The sequence below is a fragment of the Lissotriton helveticus genome, chromosome 12 (genome assembly GCF_964261635.1).
Source record: "Lissotriton helveticus chromosome 12, aLisHel1.1, whole genome shotgun sequence".
NCBI classification, from domain to species: Eukaryota; Metazoa; Chordata; class Amphibia; order Caudata; family Salamandridae; genus Lissotriton; species Lissotriton helveticus.
In genome coordinates this window covers 898,174,505-898,194,583 of record NC_136073.1, presented here as the reverse complement: position 1 = coordinate 898,194,583, position 20,079 = coordinate 898,174,505, and the positions used below count along the sequence as shown (strand labels likewise).

General features: G+C 49.5%; 1 protein-coding gene across 1 annotated transcript in view; it reads left to right on the top strand.

Annotated features, from left to right (window-relative positions):
• KIF1C (kinesin family member 1C) overlaps window positions 1-20,079 on the top strand; it is a 710,488-nt gene that overhangs the window by 598,215 nt on the left and 92,194 nt on the right. Inside the window, exon 16 of the mRNA XM_078671146.1 lies at window positions 8,537-8,616. Coding sequence (XP_078527272.1) covers window positions 8,537-8,616 — 80 coding nt within the window. The remainder of the gene's footprint in view (window positions 1-8,536; window positions 8,617-20,079) is intronic.

Here is a 20,079-nt window from a genome sequence, read left to right as displayed (position 1 = left end):
GATGTACTTCTTAGCTCAAGTTCGGAATTTGTAATAGTTACTCTTTTTCGGGGCCAAAAGGCCTTAGAGGCGTCGGTATTGTCTTTCGTTCGGTGCCCTTTAGCTTTCCTGTTCTTTGAACTCGACTTCAGACGACTTTTAGTCTTCGACGCCAAGGCCCGTCGACGATCGGCAATGGAACGGAGCCCGTTCAAGCGATGCCCCGTCTGTAACTCTAAATATCCCCACATCGACGTGCACCCAGTGTGCAACAAATGTCTTTCACCGGATCACGATGAGGCCAGCTGCATGGCCTGTTCGAAGTTCAGGTCGAAGAAAACTCTCCGTCTTCGACGCGCTGCACGACAGTCGGCGCGTGAATCGGCGCCAGACCCGGAAAACATCTTCGGTGGTGATGACACCGACATAGTACACGACGACGAACCTGAACAATCGGACCCCGCGTCGGAACAAGACTCTACCTATAACGAGGACGAGGAACAACTCTACGTCCATGATGAAGACATCATCGAGGTAGGAGACGACGCACAACCTCTTGGAGCCGTCGAAGACGACTCAAGCGAGGAGCTAGGCCCAACTGCAGTAGCGGGGCCTCATATAGACTCTTCCACGGCTCAGGTCGAGGCATCGCCAGAAGGCCATAGCCAAGATCTTCAACACCGTTCTCTAGTCTCGCTTCAAGGCCCGACTAAGAACATTTCTGATGAGCCATCGGTCGATCGACCACTCCTAGTGGAGAAATCGAAACCGAAATCAAAAGATCCAAAAACGAACCCGAAACTGTTGGAAACAGCCTTCGGCTCGAAGACTTCGGAGCCGTCCAAGTCAAAACAGGTGCTCAACCCCTCGGAGTCGACAGGGGGCGTCGACCCGAAGATCGGAGCGACAAAGACTGTGTCTGCCGTTAAACACGTCACGCTCATGTCGGCGTCGAAGCCCAGCTCCAAAGATGGCGACTCTTCTAGGGGGCTCAAGGCCCGATCCGAAGGTCCAAAAGACGCATCTACTCAAGACCTGCGAGCCGAGAACCACCATCGGCTCGAAAGAACACACCTCCGCCACCAGCACAAGCGTCCCCACTCCGCAGCACCGCGTCGAGTCGACGAAGAAGCACAAGCACGCGGACCAGCTGGAGTCCGGCGGATCGAAGTCTTCGAAGCAAGTCGATCCGTCACCGACACCTTTGGTGCCTATCAAATACGGACTCCCACCAACGGCAAGACCTAAGGCTGTGCAAGTCCGGAAAGCTACGGACTCATCCAAGTCCACGTCAGTAACTGCGCCCGACAAGCCTCGGACCGAAACCGGTCAGTTCCAGCCACCGAGCTACGACGAACAGTCGAAGTTATACATTGACTCAGAATCAGGCAGGCTCACCGTTTACAAACGGAAAATCAGGCCTGAAACACCTATGAAGCCTTACAAAATACCACTCAAGAAAAAGAGAGACTCCACTACCTCTCCAATTCTTTTTGAGCCTATACACACATATGGGCAAGGCTATTCCTACTCACCTACAGCAGTCACTGAGGATGTGGAGGAAGGGGACAATGAGGAGCAGTTTAACTACCCTATGGACGCGGATCAAGATGAGTCACAGCCATGGGCTGACACTGTTGACCCCGATGAGCCTCACACCACCCCTAACACTCAGTCATATGCAGTCAAAACTTCCCCTGCTGAGGACACTGCTGCGTTCAACGCGCTCATTGAAAGGGCGGCACATAACCATGACGTAGATATGCACGCTGACCCTGTGGAAGAGGACTTTCTTTTTGATACTTTCTCAACATCTGAGAGATCAGTGAAAACTCTACCTATGCTCAAGGGTGTGTTCAAACATGCCAGTGACATTTTTAAAGAGCCCACTAAAGCAAGGGTGGTGAACCCAAGAATCGAACGGAAGTACCGGCCTGCCCCTGTGGACCCTACCTACATCAAGGGCCAACTCCCCCTGGACTCCTTAGTGGTGGCTAATGCTCGCAAGAGGGCAAACTCGCAGACAACGGGTGATGCTCCTCCCCCAGACAAAGAATCCAAGATCTTCGAAGCCTCTGGGAAACGTGTGGCTGCTCAAGCTGCTAATATTTGGAGGATCTCCAATACACAAGCCCTGTTAGCAAGATATGACAGGGCACACTACGACACTTTAGAGCAGCTCCTTCAACACCTGCCAGATACATATAAGGAGGGAGCAGAAATGCTTATACAGGAGGGAAAGCTAATTTCCAACGCATCCATTAAGTGCGCGTTAGATGCAGCAGACACAGCAGCTAGGGCCATTAACACTAGCGTTATGCTAAGGAGGCATGCCTGGCTCCGCATCTCTGGTTTTAAATCAGAAATCCAGACTAACCTGCTCAATCAGCCAGTAAACCCTGACTTCCTCTTCGGCCCAGAAGTAGACACCACTCTTGAGAAGATTAAAAAAGACACTGAAACTGCGAAATCCATGGGGGCTCTGCAGTCTCAGCAGTTCAGGGGCGGTTCCTTTCGTCGCTCCGGTAACAGGGGAGCCTCAAGAGGACAAGCGTCAGAACAAGCACAGTACAACAAAGGAGGCTCGCAGACCACCTATAACAAAAACATTAGGGGTGGATACCGTGGTAACAGCACCAAAGGCAGAGAGCGTGGAAATAATAGCACCAGGTCCTCCGCCACTAACAAACAGTGACGTCTTGTCACTGCCCCCCGCCCATATAACACCGGTCGGGGGGAGACTCCAGCAGTTCCTGCCAGTCTGGGAGAGCATAACCATGGACAGGTGGGTGAGACAACTCATTCAACACGGCTATTGTCTAGAGCTCACTTCCACTCCACCCAGCATACCACCACGGCACCGTCCTATGTCCGCAGAGCACATGCACTTATTGCAGCAAGAAGTCATCTCCATGCTGCAAAAAGGGGCCATACAGCTTGTGCCTGTGGAACAACAAGGAACAGGAGTGTACTATCTGTACTTTTTGATCCCAAAAAAGGACGGTTCCCTCAGGCCCATCCTAGACCTCAGGCCCCTAAACCACTATATCCTATCGGAACACTTTCACATGCTCACGTTACAGCAAGTTCTGCCGTTGCTCAGGCAAGGAGATTTCCTAGCAACCCTAGATCTAAAAGATACCTATTTCCACATTCCCATTCACACCAGTCACAGGAAATATCTCAGGTTCACCATCAACAATCAGCATTACCAGTTCAAGGTCCTGCCTTTCGGGGTCACTACAGCCCCCAGAGTGTTTACAAAGTGTCTAGCGACAATGGCCGCGCATCTTCGGAGACAGCACATCCATGTCTATCCGTATCTAGACGACTGGCTAGTGCAAGCACAGTCAGCCCAGCAGTGTGCCAACCACATGTCACGCACAATCCACCTCCTACACAGTCTGGGATTTTCGCTCAACTACCAAAAGTCCCATTTACAGCCCGCACAAGTACAGCAGTACCTAGGAGCAGAAATAAACACGCTCGCTGCCACAGCGCGCCCCAACTTGGCGAGAGTCAACAGCATGCAAGTGCTGATTCAGAGATTCAGGCCACAACACTACCTCACAGTGCAAGTGTTCATGCAGCTGATAGGCATGATGGCCTCTTGCATCTTTATAGTCCCGCACTCCAGGCTACACATGCGTCCGCTCCAGGAATGCTTAGCGTGTCAGTGGAACCAGGCTCAAGGACAACTAAAAGACCTAGTGTTGGTGACCGGTCGTGCATACAACTCTCTGCATTGGTGGAACACACAAAACCTTTGCAGGGGACCGTTCCAAGAGCCTGTACCACAAATAGTACTGACGACGGACGCATCCCTCCAGGGCTGGGGAGCGCATGTCCTCCATTACACAGTGCAGGGACTCTGGACACCGCAACAGCAGAAGATGCCCATCAACCTGCTAGAACTGATGGCGATCTTCATGGCGATGAAGGCGTTCAAATTGCATCTCTGCAACAAAGTTGTGTTGATCCCGACGAACAACATGACTGCGATGTACTACATCCAGAAGCAAGGAGGGACACACTCTCCACAATTGTCACACCTAGCGCAATGCATGTGGAAGTGGGCCATTCAAAGGAACATGTTCCTCATGGCGGAACACCTCCCAGGGCAGGACAACCAGATAGCGGACTTGCTCAGCAGGCACAGCCATCAGATACACGAGTGGGAAATGCACCCCTCGGTGCTCCAGCCTTACTTCCAACGGTGGGGTCATCCAGAGATAGACCTCTTCGCCACACACGAAAACGCAAAATGCCGCACCTTCGCCGCCAGGTTCCCTCACCCGCAGTCTCAGGGAAATGCGATATGGATGAACTGGTCGAACTTGCGTACGCCTTTCCTCCAGCTCCACTCATACCGCTAGTGGCACGCAAACTGAGGCAACACTCCATGACACTCATCCTGGTTGCTCCCAACGTGGGCAAGGCAAGCGTGGTACACCACGTTCCTCGAACTCTTCGTGGTTCCCCACGAGCGCCTCAGACTCACTCCCAGTCTCCTCACTCAGAGCCATGGAGACATTCAGCACCCAGATCCGCAGCAGTTGAGCCTTGCAATATGGCTCCTGAAGTCATAGAGTTTGGCTACTTAAACCTGCCTCCTGACTGTATGGACATCATAAAGGAGGCTAGGCGACCTACCACCAGGGCATGCTACGCAGCAAAATGGAAGCGTTTTGTTATCTATTGCTCCAATAATAACATAAATCCACTTGATGCTTCCACGCAAGACATCATAAGTTACTTGCTGCACCTATACAAGTGTAATCTAGCGTATAGTTCCATCAGGATACATTTGGCAGCAATGGCAGCTTATTTTCAGAATAGACAGCATCTATCCCTTTTCAGAGTGCCAGCCATTAAAGCTTTTATGGAGGGACTCAAAAGGGTTATTCCTCCAAGACACCCGCCTTCGCCTGTCTGGAACCTAAACATAGTCCTCACCAGGTTCATGGGCCCACCATTTGAGCCTCTTCACTCTTGTGAGATACAATTTCTTCCATGGAAGGTGGCTTTCCTGGTGGCAATTACGTCGCTAAGACGAGTTAGCGAGCTGCAAGCCCTCACTATTCAGGAACCTTTCATTCAGATACATGCTAATAGGGTTGTGCTGCGCACCAACCCTAAATTCATGCCCAAGGTAGTGTCACAGTTCCACATCAACCAAACTATTGAACTACCTGTATTCTTCCCAAATCCTGATTCAGTGGCAGACAGAGCACTGCACACACTAGATGTCAAAAGGGCTCTCCTGTATTACATAGACAGGACTAAGGATTTCAGGAAAACTAAACAACTGTTCGTTGCCTTCTCTCCACAGCACAAGGGCAACCCAATTTCTAAAACAGGCATAGCCAGGTGGAGTGTTAAATGCATCCAAATCTGTTATCAAAAGGCTAAACGCACGTTAACAGTTCCCCCAAGAGCGCATTCCACACGCAAGTTGGGGGCATCCATGGCTTTCCTAGGTAACATCCCTCTAGAGGACATATGTAGAGCAGCCACATGGACCACCATACACACATTCACCAAACACTACTGCGTGGATGTACACTCCAAACAGCAAGCTGCTGTAGGTCAGGCTGTTCTCAGAACTCTTTTTCAGACTGCTGCAGCTGGCACGGGCAAACGCCGCTAAGGAGGGTGCTACTATTTATTCTATGCATAGATATAAATTCAGCAGCCCACATGCCTCGAACGGAATATGCTACTTACCAGTATGCATCTGTTCTTGGCATGTAGGGCTGCTGACATTTATATCGCCCGCCCTGCTCCCCGGTGCCTGTCGCAGCTGTAGCATTCTAAATTTACATACTTATTCTCACGCATGGCCATCACTCACTATATCACACTCCATCTCTGCCACAATGGCGAAAAACAATCTGAGCATGGAGGGGATGCCCATGCGCACTGTAGTCCAGGGAGGAGCCACCTATCTCGTGATACTTCGAAGACTCTTCCAGGACAACAATGTGCAATCATCCGGACCCAACACTAGGCGCCGATCTATGCATAGATATAAATGTCAGCAGCCCTACATGCCAAAAACAGATGCATACTGGTAAGTAGCATATTCCTTTCTCTCCACTCCATACTTCTAAAGTAGACCACATTTTGCTGTGCAACTCATTTAAAAAAGCAGCCCCAAACTGATATGCCAAGAAGTGGACACCTAAAAATCAATTTTACAGGCATAGGGGTGTTGTGTTTACTATGGGAACAAGCATTTACAATGCAATCGGTCCTGCATTGGTGAAAGTTAGAGGTATTGGCGTTGCAAATGAAAGCGTTTTATTTATGTTTTTTAGTTTAGAGTTGGCAGAGCCATTTTGTATTGATATGACCCTAATCTGTTAAGAGGCTGCAGGCCGAGTTTAGTGGGCAGGTAATAAGCAGCAGGTACAACAGAAAAGGGCCGTAAATGGAACTCTTGCTCTATTTGGCTTCAAACTATGATAAGTAATGCTTGGAGAAATGGAGACAACTGAGAGCGTGTGAAAGGATCAATGCAGTGTAGGAATGCTACCGCATAAAGTTAAATTAATGTATTAATTAAATTAAAGCTGCGTCTGCTGATTTAAAAAAAAAAGCTGTGTTAGTACATGGTCAGGGTGTCAAGCTACTCAAAACGTGTAGCAGGGGGAGGAATGATCTAAGCTCCTTCTGCTTGAATGCAAATTAGTTTAATCATCTGGTGGGAGAGGGAATGGGGAATGGGAGGAGGGATGGGCAGGGAGTGCGTAACAGGTTGGGTGTCTGCAAAGTGTCAGAAGGGACATCTGGGATCTGGGAGCGTCCTGGCGCTGAGAACCATCGAGCATGCATAGTTTATTTTATGGAAATAAAGCATTATTTTTCATTTCGCTTACTCAAACTTGTATACATGCACCTTCTAAGCAGATCTTTAAGATTACACGGCCTGCTCTACCAGTGCTGACAACATTTTAATTGGAACAACAAAAACAAAGTATGTGATATGTATAATTGTTTACGTTACAACATTCGCTGCTCGAGCAGAATGTAAAAATCCTACGCTGCGGATCTCCTTTTCAATATAAGAAGGCTGGCTGTTACCAACCTGCAAAAGGTAGAAAGCGCTCTCATTGTGAATGCTATGCATTTGACGCTCCGTCCTTTGCAAACGACGCGCTCAAAAGTGCAGATCACTAGCTGTGTTAAACACAGTTGTAATAAGTAACAATAACAAGTAACCGCACATGGAAAAGGGGCAGTCCTCGTGGGAGGATACAGAATTCTAAAAGGAGGGACTACTAAGGGTATTCACCAATGAAAAGCCACCATTTCTGAATGGCAGGATGAAGGATCAATGAAAGAGATGGGCATTTTCTAAAAATACGTATCTTAGATACAATATGTCTCTTCGAGAAGGCGCATGCGCTGCCTAGGCAAGACCTAAAAATATTTCCTCCAGTTTGTGAGGAAGTCCTGTTATGCCGACCTAAAGGCAAGAAGAGTCTGCTGACTTGGCATGGTAACAGTAGCCTGTGACCTCCTTGCATCTGGCTGCTATGTCATGGTTTCTCCAGGGTGGGGGTTAGACTTCATATGTGGTGGAAATTCCTGATTTAATACGATCTTGGAAGGGTATATAATATGTATTTTAACATGAGATTTAGTGAGGGCGAGGAATTCTACATGTGATCATAAATGAGATCATGTTTGCCTCTCTCCGATACAGTACTGGAATTAAAAAAGAGGGAATAGCACATCAGAGTAATGGAAAATTGCCTTCATTGTGATTTTGGCGCTCTGTCCTTGCTCACCTTGAGAAACATGCACCAGCCTTGCTTTATTCAAAATAATCATGTCAAAACTGGAATGCGGTGGTTTGTTATTCATGTGTAGGTTCACACGGACTGCACGGGAGTATGTTAACCTTCCATAAAGGATCCAGGTTTCAGTGTGACTTCATTTCACTTATATACATTTTTGGACCATGCCTGGAGCACAGGCTTTCCTATTCTGTTATGAAGGATGGAGAAGGCCTAAAGATGAAGTCCTATGAAGATACTTTTTCTGATGGATTGCAACATGATTTTATGAAGGCTTATAGACCTAGCCTTTAAACACGACTATGGCAGCAAATTGAAATGTACCTGCGAGTTCTTGTGCTTGCATCACCCTAAATAAATTATGCTATATGTTCCATGTCTTATGTCCGAGTAGAACTTGGTTTTCTTCACTTGCTGTGATCGGTCCCTGCGCCATGAGGGTGCCTAGGTTGTGACTTTTGTTTGTCGTTCCGGTCAGTGTTTTCAAAGAGAGGCTTATATTGAATGGATAAAAGTGAGTTAAAAAATTAGTCTGTCAGTCACCCTCTCAGTGTGGTCCAAGATTATCAGGCCTTTCTGCAACAAAGGCTTCAAATCCAACACCAACAGAAAATGACAATTTCCGTGTAGCTGAACATAAGCATTTTCTGCAGCGTTCCAAAATGGTATGTTCTAAAGTGCCTATTGTATTATTATTTATATAGCTCTTACTTTCCCATCACCAACTTGGTTTGTCATTCGTATTCTCCTAGACTCCTCATTTGGTAAACTTGAATGAAGACCCACTGATGTCTGAATGCTTACTGTATCACATAAAGGATGGAGTCACCAGGTAAGCATACACCAGCTTGCCTATTTAAGCACTTGCATACATTTTGTTTCAGTTACTTGCAGCCCGGTGCTGAAACTATACAGAATGTATCAATGGCAATCTTTTGTAATAGTTGTAGACTTTAACAGGATTGTGTTGTCCAGAATGTTTCATTTTCATGGGATAGATGAAAGAATACACATGGCTCACCTTTGTTCTGTTTGTTAGCATCTGAGAATTTTTGCAGTGGTTATCAAAACAGATTAGATTAAAATTCAAACTGACCCTACCAATACTGATTGAAACTATGGACTGTTTTACTCTGTAGCTTTGTTGCATGCTAGGATGTGCCATTTGCTTTGTATCCTCACTTTCCCTTGGCAGTGGAAAGTAGGCAATTGTTTCTGGCCTTCAGTTTGCATGGAGAGGATTAACTATACAGTAGAGATGAGGTAAGATAATTAAATTAGATAATAGATGTCCAGACATATCAAAGAGATAAGACTATTCTTGGACGCACAACAACCTCACCTAGGGATAAACCAGGACTCTGGAAAATTCCCGACGGACTCTCCGGTGGGTTCGTCCACGGCGCCAAATGTGCCCTTGCCCTCTAGGGATGATGGAGATATGGCGTCGTCAGGGCACCACCCGGCTGGGTCCCCCTCTATGACCCATAGCACCCCTGCCGCGCCACATAGTCTCGTGGGGCTCCCTGTGGTGTCGCAGGTGGTTGCTGGTGCTCAAAGCCTTGCTTCGAGCCCACTTCGGACTTCTGGGCAAATGGCTGCCTGTCCGGAGGCGGGGTCGGCGCCAATCCGGCGCCGTAAACTCGCCTCCTCGGCTCCTACTCCACTTCTTACTTCGTAGTCTGTTGTCGTTGAGGCTCAGTCGGCGCTGGTCCGGCCCCATAGGCTCCGGCGCCATCCCCTTCTTTGGAAGCAGAGCTTGTCGTGGTTGACATGGCGTTGGCGCCGGACGAGGCCGAGTCGGCGCCGGATGGGGCAGAGTCGGCGCCGGACGAGGTAGGCTCGGATCCGACCGAAGTCGCCCGGGTGCTGCCCCAACACCTGATTATTGACTCCTCTCCGGAGGCTTCCGGGGAGAGTTTGGCGTCGCCTTCACATTCGGTGACGCCGGATCGGTCCTTGCCTCTTCCTCCCTTAGAATTTGTGACCCCAGCGGAATCCCCGCCTCGTCAGGAGCCCCATCAGGACCCTCATTTGTCATTGAGGCTTCCTCCTTTTGGGCATTGGTCGCATCCTCAGTTTCTTGGTAAAACTCCTTGGGGTGGAAGACTTAGTTTACAGCCCTCACCTACGGATGAGTTGCTGTCCTCCTCGGAGGGCTACCAAGGCCGGTGCGGCGTTCATTAGGGTGGTCTCCATGGCTGCCCATGTTCTAAGTATGCAGCCCCCTTTGTCCCCCTGCCTGTGGACCCTCTGCTGGATGTCCTTCACCATGGGTCGGGGAATGTGGAGCTGCTTCTGCCCTTTGAAGCTTCTCTTTATGATGCCCTTTTGGGCACCTGGACTCGCCCAGCTTCCGGTGATCCAGTGTCTCGTTCGATCTTCCACCACCATCCTGCTCCACATGATCCAGTTTGCTTATTTGTTCACCCGGACGTTCAGAGGTTTGTTCTGCAAATTTCCTTCCTTTCTTTGCCTCAGCTGATGCTTCCTCCCTCCAGGGAGTCCAGATGGCTGGAGTCGTAAGGTCGTACCATTTTCGCCTCCACTAGCGCCACCCTTCGCTCACTAAATACTGTGTGTGTCTTGGATCGGGCTACCTCTGCCCTTTCGGACTCTGCTGAGTCTCTTCTTTTGGCCACCTCTGAAGGCGCTCGTGTTGACCTTCTTCATCTTCTCTGTGTTGGCTGTGATTTGCCGGAATTTACGATCCACTCGGCCTTGGATACTGCTGATTCCTTAGGCCGAGCAATGGCTGATTCGGTTGCCCTGCGGCCCCATGCTTGGTTACAGGATGGCTTCTTCACAGAGAATATCCGGAAGTGCCTTGTTGAGCTACCCTTTGATGGGATTCTGTTGTTTGATGCTCGCGCCGAATTGGCTGTTCAGCACCTCCTTGCGGGCTTTTGCCCTCCCCCATAGGTCTGTGTTTTGCAGGACTTCTTTTCACATGTTCTGGGGTGGTTACTTTTTTATTTAGCATCCTCTGGATGCACTATGCGTTTAGGCTGGTAGTAAGCCTACTGTGGCGATATTCGCCAGGTTGTTTGTGCTTTGTCCTCTGACTGTGGTTTGCCATAAGGGGTGTTCCCCGTTGTTTGGGGGTGTGCCATACTCCTAGTGGGGCACTTGTATGCTATTGTATAGCTTTGCTGTCTGTCAAGCGTGGCTGGAGGCCCTTTTGGGCTCTATACGTCCACTGACGCCATTATCTTACCGTTGCACGGTATTCAATGTTGTGCCTTTTGGCGCTGTCTCCTATACGCCATGGGTCACATTGCATCAGTACCTCATTCTCCTCCTTTGGAAGTTTTTACAGTATTAAAAAACAAATTTCCTACTGCACTCAAAATTATAGTGTAGCACAACGTGTGTCCTTGTGGACACCAAAACAGTTGCAATAACAGCTGCTAGAGAAAATGACAAATGTCTTTAGAGTGAATCTTCGTTTTTATGTTCTTAATGGCCAGCCGACACGTGTTTCGTCGCATTGGAAAGTGTTTTCCGTGACTCCTCAGGGCTTGCGTAACCTCTGGGCCCTCTGTAAGGTCGCTAAGCCGGTGATAATTCCGACCCGGCTCGGCTCTCGACCGGGTAGTATTCCTGGCCCCAAGTGCGTGGCGCACGTTTAAAATCCACTATCAAAATGAAACACTCGGATACGAGTATATGGGTGATTCTGTCTCGGTTGAGCGATCAAAGGACCTGTTAATCCCCGGTACGGATGTCCTGGAGGGCCGTTGGTTGTTAAAGGATAGTGACCCGCGGTCCCACAGGTTAGACGATCAGTGCGGTGGTTCAGTGGAGCGAGTCAGCTCCCGAAGTTACAAAGTCCCTGTTACGGGAATTCCATGGAGGAAAGTGGGACGCGCATTGTTGTTTGTCGTGTTCCGGAACCGTCGACGATCTTGGCATCGGAGAATTGATTAACGCCGGAGATAACATCTCCTAGGAGAGTAACCCCTTGCCACCAACTCTGCTATTTGATGAGGAGGAGTCTGATGAGGATGATCAGGACTCGTATGGCTACGCTAACAGTCCCTCTCAACTTCTGGTCAAGTGTCAGGAGACTGACTCTGAAGGAGGGTATGACCAAGAAGATGGTTATCGTCATCAGGCTGCCCAATCGCAACATTATTTAGGTCAAGACATGGTTTCGGTACCATCTTCTTTCCTGCAGGACCTGCATAAGATGCTGCAGGATTACAAATCTAAGGCTGCAGGGACTGTTCCGGCTCCAGTTGCGCAAGCCGTGCCTGTCTCGGCTCCTGCCTCAGCGGCTGTTCCTGAATTACCTGCTCAGGTGTCCCCTCAGCCACAGGCATCAATTCCACAAGAGCCTTCCAGACCAGCAGACAGCCATGATTATTCCTCGGATGAGGATCATGATTTGGATAATGGAACTGGTCAAGCTACTGAATGGGATGAATACATCATTCCAGACCCTCCATCTCCATGTCCGGATCCGGTGGATTCCCCGCCAGCGGATATAGGAGGTTTTCATCAGCTGATGGAAAGAGCGGCTGGCAGGCTCAAGTTGGCAATGCCTGTGGTGGCCACCGAATGTTTCTTGTATGATTTCAAGGAACTGTATAGGAAGACAACAAGGTCCATACCAATAGTGCAACATCTGTGGGAGGAAGGCCTTAAGGCTATGAAAAACCCAGCTACGGTGGTCCCTGTACTTCCGCGTCTAGATAAAAAGTACAAAGCGCCTGACGATGGTCCAGCTGCCTTAGCGGGCCACCCAAGACCGGACTCGGTCATTTCTCAAGCGGCACAGAGAAAATCCCGCAACCCTTCTGCTCCTTTAACAACTCCTCCAGACAAGGAAGGAAGGAGATTGGACAATGCTGGGAAGAGATTCTCTTCAATGGCGAGTCTCCTGGTGCGGGCAGCTAATGCACTGGCAATATTGGGTAGATACGACCGCCAGCTTTGGTGTGATGTATCACCGTTCCTGAATCAGCTGCCTCCAGAATCAAAAGTAGAGGAAAAAAATGTCTTACTAGAAGGAGAGGAGACTTTAATGGAGATCATTGACTGTACCATGTACATTGCCACGACCGCATTTTGTTCGTTGGCTGGAGCTGCAGTCCTCCGTCGCCAGGGGTGGCTGAAGGCGACCTGGTTTCGACCCGAGATCCAAAATAAAGTCTTAGATCTTCCTTTTGATGGAGAAGCACTATTCAGGAAATTGATTGACGACACTCTCCAAGACATCAAAAAAGACACTGGAACTGCCAGATCTTTGGATACGCTTCAGTACCGCAAAACTCCTTTTAGAGGGTCCAGAGGCAGAGGTACTAACTACAGAGGATCTTATCAACAACAAAGGCAGGGCCAATCCTCCAATTACTCCAGGCCTTACAACAAAGGGAAACAGGCTCGCCAGGGTCGTGATGCGTCCAAGCGACAATAGCGACCTCCTAGCTCTTCCTACTGTACCCTCCTCCAGGAAGTCATCAGTTGGAGGCAGGTTATCCCAATACCTTCAAAATTGGTCAAAGATAACATCGGACCGTTGGGTGCTCAACATCATTCGAAAGGGCCATACCTTGGAATTTACTCAAATCCCACCACCCAAGCCCCCTGCAGCCATTCCATCGAAACACCTGCGTCTTCTGCGGCTCGAAGTTCATCAAATGCTCCTGAAGGGGGCTATAGAGCCGGTTCCCTCCGACCAAAGAAGACAAGGATTCTATTCCAGGTTCTTCCTGGTAAAGAAGACGCTAGAGAAATGGCGCCCCATTTTAGATCTCAGGGAGCTCAACACCTATCTCATCTCCCTGTCTTTCCGGATGGTCTCTCTTGAGGCTGATCAATCCGGGGGATTTCATGGCCACGCTCGATCTCGAGGATGTGTACTTTTATGTACTGATTCACCCAGCACACAGAAGGTTTCTACGATTCACAGTAGCCAAGAGCCACTTTCAATTCAGGGTTTTACCCTTTGGTCTTCGCTCAGCCCCAAGGATTTTCACGAAGGTGCTGGCGCCAGTAGCAGCATTCCTGCGAAGGAATCTTTTTCAAGTTTTCCCCTACCTGGACGACTGGTTGCTGAAGGCCCTGTCCAGGCAAGCAGCGCGGGACGCTGTTCAGGCTTGTACAAACCTGTTTCAAAATCTAGGACTCACTTTAAACAAAGACAAATCATCTCTGGTTCCGTCCAGAAAGGCACGTTTCCTGGGAGCCATCCTGGACTCAAATCTCTCAAAGGCTTTCCCAACCCTAGACAGGCGGGAAAAAGTGCAGACCATGGCTCGGGACTTACGAAAAAGAAGGTGTCTTTCAGTACGCCGCTACAAATCTCTGCAGGGGGTAATTTCATCATGCATACCTCTGATTCCTCACTGCAGACTGCGAATGCGTCCTCTGTCGGAACAACTGGACATCCAATGGAAACAGATTCACGGATCATTCGACGACAGGGTGACCGTCACTCCGACGATGAGAAGAGCGGCCCTATGGTGGACAGACCAGAGAAACTTGTCCCAAGGTCTATCCTTCGTAAGCGATCCGTCTCCTCAAGTAGTGACAACGGACGCATCATTGGAGGGTTGGGGAGCAGTGATGCAAGACCTACATGTCAGTGGCCATTGGTCTCCTCACGATCGACGGCTCCACATCAATCTCTTGGAACTAAGCGCAATAAAACTGGCTCTACAAGCCTTTCTCCCTTGCCTAGGAGGTTCACAAGTGCTCATCAGAACGGACAACACCACGGCCATGCATTACGTGAACAAGAAAGGAGGAACCAGGTCTCTTCCATTGTCGCAGGAAGCTCAAGAGATCTGGGAATGGGCGATCCTTCACGGGATGTCACTAAAGGCAGAACACTTGCCTGGAGTTCTAAACGAGAACGCCGACAGGCTGAGCAGGTTATCCTCAGTCAGTCCCGAGTGGGAGTTGAACCAGCGAGTTCTAGAAGAGGTCTTCAGCCAGTGGGGCAGACCAGCTATAGCTCTCTTTCCCACACCGACCAACAAGAAATGCCGGTCTTATGCAATCAGGCTTCACCACCGAGGATCATTGGGGAATGCGCTTTCGATAGCCTGGTCAAGGACATTTGTCTACGCCTTTCCCCCCATTCCACTGATCCCGAGGCTTATCAGGAAGATCAAAGTGGAACCATGCAGGATGATCTTGATAGCCCCTGCTTGGCCGAGACAGTTCTGGTGCACGGAGCTCCATCTGTTGTCGCTAGCTCCTCCTCTCCCCTTGAGGACTATTCCAGATCTCCTCACAATGTCCGAAGGACAAGTTTGGCATCCAGATCCACAGTCATTACACCTGACAGCATGGCTCCTGAGCAGCGAGAATTTATGAATCTCCCCATCTCAAATGAAATTAAAGAAGTCCTCTCCCAGGCGAGAGCTCCTTCCACGAACAGGACTTAACGCTTCAAATGGAAGAGATTTTGTATTTGGTACAGGAGAGAGGACGTTGACTCCTTTACTTCAAAGCCTCATCAGCTTCTACCTTATCTCTTGTCCCTGGCTAAGTTGGGGCTGGCCCATTCTTCTATAAAAGTTCATTTGGCAGCCATTTCAAGATACAGACGGTCTGGGTCTGGGCCTTCGTTGTGGTCTTCCAGGATTGTTAATTTCTAAAAGGCTTGTTCCGGGTCTATCCACCAGGGAGGCCTCCGCCGCCTACTTGGCACCTGAATCAAGTCTTCACTCAACTCATGAAAAGCCCATTTGAACCCATTCATCGTTCGAACATCAAGTTCCTTTCATGGAAATTGGCTCTCCTTCTTGCCCTCACATCGGCAAGACGTATTGGAGAATTGCAGGCTCTCACAATCCAGGAGCCTTTCCTGCAATTTAAAAGGAACAGAGTTATCTTGAGAACTAACCCAAGGTTCATACCTAAAGTACCCTCGGACTTCCACTTGAATGAGCCGGTTATTCTAAAGGCATTCTTTCCTCACCCGGCTACACCAGCGGAGAAGTCGCTGCATTCTCTGGATGTACAACGATGTTTAAAATTCTATTTGGATCGTACCAAAGGATTTCGGAAATCCTCCCAATTGTTAGTTGCTTTTGGTGGTTCGAGCAAAGGTCTCCCGCTGTCAAAACAGGGGATTGCAAGATGGATTAAGAGTGCTATTCTACATTGCCATACTGCAATAGGTAAACCACTGACTGGCAGGGTTCGGGCACATTCCACTAGATCAGTGGCTTCTTCAACAGCCCTCTTCGCGGGGGTGCAGATTAGGGATATTTGCGGAGCTGCTACCTGGAGCAGCGTCCACACCTTTACTAAGTATTACTGCTTGGAATCCTTACAGCAAGAGGATGCAGCGGTGGGCCAGACTGTCCTGAGGCACCTCTTCCAATAATTGGTGAGCTTTCCTTTCTATGCCACCTTCCGTTATTTTGCACATTTTGTATCCTTATGTCATGTTGGCTATCGCTATGTATTTATGATACAAAATGTGTTTTTTATTGCTAACTGCTTGCTACTCTGATACAAAAGCATGGGAATCTATGAAAGTTCCAATACTGGGGCAAGAAAACAAGTTACTTACCTGTAACTTTGGTTCCCCAGTATTGGTAACTTTCATAGATTCTCATTCGCCCACCCACCCAAGCTCAGCCTACAGCAGATATGGTAACTGTTACACAGCGGCTACGAAAATCTGAGGCTCTGAGGTTCCTTCAGGAGGGTTCTATGGGGTAAGGCTCTTCTGATTGGCTGATGCCTAAGTTTGGTCTCTTTTACAAAAAGAGGGTGATATGCTACAAAAGGGAATGAGGCCTGGGCCTTTTTTCTTTCTCTTTTGTACCTACTGCTATGTTATTTTTGTTACCGAGACTCCCATTCCGACGACGGGGAATGATACAAAAGCATGGGAATCTATGAAAGTTACCAATACTGGGGAACCAAAGTTACAGGTAAGTAACTTGTTTTCTTCCTTGCGTTCCACTTCCTAGGGTAGTATCCCAGCTTTACATTGCGCCTTTCTTGGCATTCATGTTCTAAACGGTCCCACTCTTCTGTGGCAGAACTAGACAACAGCAAAACATCAGCCCTCATCCTCCTGGACCTGTCAGCTGCCTTCGACATGGTCTGCCATCTCACTCTAAAGACACGCCTCCAAGAAGCCGGAATCCAAGAGAAGGCCCTGGACTGGACCACGTCCTTCCTCTCTGGCAGAACCCAGAGCGTCCGCCTCCCACCCTTCCGATCCAAAGCCACCGACATCATCTGCGGCGTCCCCCAGGGCTCATCCCTCACCCTGACGCTGTTCAACGTCTACAGGGCCCCCCTTGCACAAGTGGCCCGCCATCACGACCTCAACAAAATCTCCTACGCCGACGACACCCAGCTCATCCTCTCCCTCACCAAGGACCCACACACCGCCAAAACAAACCTCCACGAGGGAATGAAGGCCGTCGTTGACAGGATGAGGAGCAGCCGTCTGAAACTGAACTCCGACAAGACGGAGGTCCTCATCCTAGGACCAACCCCCTCTGCCTGGGACGACTCCTGGTGGCCTGACCTCCTGGGAACAGCACCGACACCAACCGACCATGCATGCAACCTAGGATTCATCCTCGACTCTTCCCTCTCCATGTCTAAGCAGGTCATCGCCATCTCCTCCTCCGGCTACAACACCCTCCGCAGGATCTACAAGTGGATCCCGACCGAAACAAGAAGAACGGTGACACAGGCCCTCATCAGCAGCAGACTGGACTACGGCAACACATTCTACGCAGGAATCTCAGCCAAACACCTACGACGACTACAACGCATCCAAAACTTCTCCGCCCGACTGATCGTCAATGTCCCCCGCCGCAGCCACATCACCCCCCACCTGAGAGACCTACACTGGCTCCCCGTCGACAAGAGGATCACCTTCAAGCTCCTCACCCACGTACACAAAGCACTCCACAACGCCGGACCAGCCTACCTGAAGAGCAGACCCAGCTTCTACACCCCCACTCGCCAGCTCTGCTCCGCCAGCCTCGCCCTCGCCGCTGTCTCCCGCATCCAACGAACGACTTCCGGTGGCTGATCCTTCTCCTACCTCGCCGCCAAGACCTGGAACACCCTCCCTACGGCAGACCCAAGACCTGGCTCTTCGAGCAGTAGTGACAACCCCTCCCCTCAGCGCCTTGAGACCCTCACGGGTAAGTAGCGCGCTTTACAAGTACTCTGATTGATTGATTGATTGGGGGATGCTTTTCCCCTCACAGTCGGAGGTGGTTTGGGGATTTAAGGTTCTTTCAAACGTTACGCCTGTTCCTCTTCACAGCTCCTATTGGCGCTTTTGGTGCCTCTGCTGCCACTCCCTTCGAATGTGTCTTTTTCATTGGGTGTCACCCTACTCTGTCTGCTATGCCTGTGGGACAGCTCCTCTGATGCAGGTCGTCCCACGTGCTGCACCCTGCATCCCTGTATTTCGTGGGTAAGCTCTTACCTTGGCCTTCAAGCTACCTGGTTGGGCAGTCCCGTGCTCATTTTACCTACGCCATCTTGTTGTCTCCGTGGCTGTCTACTCTGTGCATGTTTAGTTGTTGTCCTCATCAGCGTGCATCAGCATGATGCTGTTCGCCCCAGTCGCCCCCTTTGGTGACTAGGTGTGCACTTGGCGTGTCTTTTGTTCCCACCTGTACTTCTGAGGCGTTGCATAGTTCCTGCCTCTTGCCCTTTGCTCCTGGATGTGGCCTCTCCGGCCTCCCTTGCGTGTGCTAGCTTTGTAGGCTCTGGTTACGTCTCTTCATGTTATCCTCTAACGTTGGTTGGTGTCCACTTAGTGCACCATTGAGCTGAGAGTAGTCCTTCTTCCTCCCTTCGTTCTGGACTCTCTCTTCTGTTCTGAGATATGGTTAGTGCAGTTTCTGCATCTCATACTCGTATGGGTATGGTGTTGCGCCATTCTGGCAGTTTGTGATGCCTTGTCTCCCGTTGTCTTCTGCTCTTCCGAGCTCTTTGGGTTGCTGTCTGGCTGTTCCGCCACAGCCTTCCCCATAGTCCGTCACTCTGTTGCCGGCTCAGTGCTTCGGGCACTTTTTGTTGTTCTATCGCAGATTCACCTCCCTCCCCCCTTGGGGTATGACTGTGGTATCTATTCTAAGTTAAGGAATCTGCGGCTAGATGTCTGTCAGATGTACGAGTTACTTACCTTAGGTAACGATGTATCTGGTAGAGACGTTGTCTAGCCGCAGATTCCTTAACACCTACCCACCCTCCCTGTTATGCGAGGACCTTGCCAGGTGGGCTTCTCCACTTGCCTCCTTTCAGTTGCCATTGGTTTTCTTTCAGGGGTGCTCACATTGTTGCGCCCCTTAAACAATTGCCATATGCGGCTGACTCCCTCCAGGTGGCTTCATTCCTGTAAGATGGTGACTTTTGATTCACCTTTAATCAGGAGATTCTTCTTCTGCTGCCTTCCCTCCCTCCTGCCTTCTCCATTGACTCAGGGCTCTTGTCTCCTTTATAGTCGTCTTCTTTGGAGATCTGTTGAGCTGTGCTTTAGTCTTCCTTTAATATAGGGGAAGGGCCAGTCTTTTCATCCTTCTTGCGGTGGATTGTTCTTTCTGTGCTCCGGCCTTGTTGGACGACACGGTTCTACATGGTCATAACAGTCTATCTTTGCTGTGGAGATATTCTTCCCTTGTTGATCGCACTTTGGGAAGGGTCTATGCTTCGCTTTGCTAGGTTCTTTCTCACAGCTTTGTTCCACTTTTGCTTTTTCACTTATATGTAGACAGTGTCTGATACTGTCTTTTGTGATGGTGTTTTACACCATCCGCCTTATTTGTTTTACAGATTTTTCATCCTTCGCAACTGTTCCCATACTTTAATAGTTTTGTTGATGGCTCCGCGTTGTGCGCAGAAAAGATTCTCCGAAGAGTGTGTCAGGGCGGGGTCGTGTAGCGCCGTCCTCCAGCGCGCAGAGTTGCTGCTGCTAAAAAAATTACGGATCCAGTCTGACGCCTGGGGATATTTGAAGTTAAGGAATCTGCGGCTAGACAACGTCTCTACCAGATACATCGTTACCGAAGGTAAGTAACTCGTACGTCAGGGTTGGTCTACACATCAATTCAGCTACACCGAGGTGTTCTTGTGCACATATGCAGAACAGAGAATACTCCTCACTCATGAATATCCTGTAATTAAGGCTTTTATGGATGTATCATTACATCAAGGGTACCTCCAGCCCCAGTCTGAAATCTCAATATTTTCCTCACCATACTTATGGGGCTTCCTCCTGAGCCACTACATTCACACCGTCTGTAGTTTCTTTCTTGGAATGTTGCCTTCCTCGTAGCTATCGCGT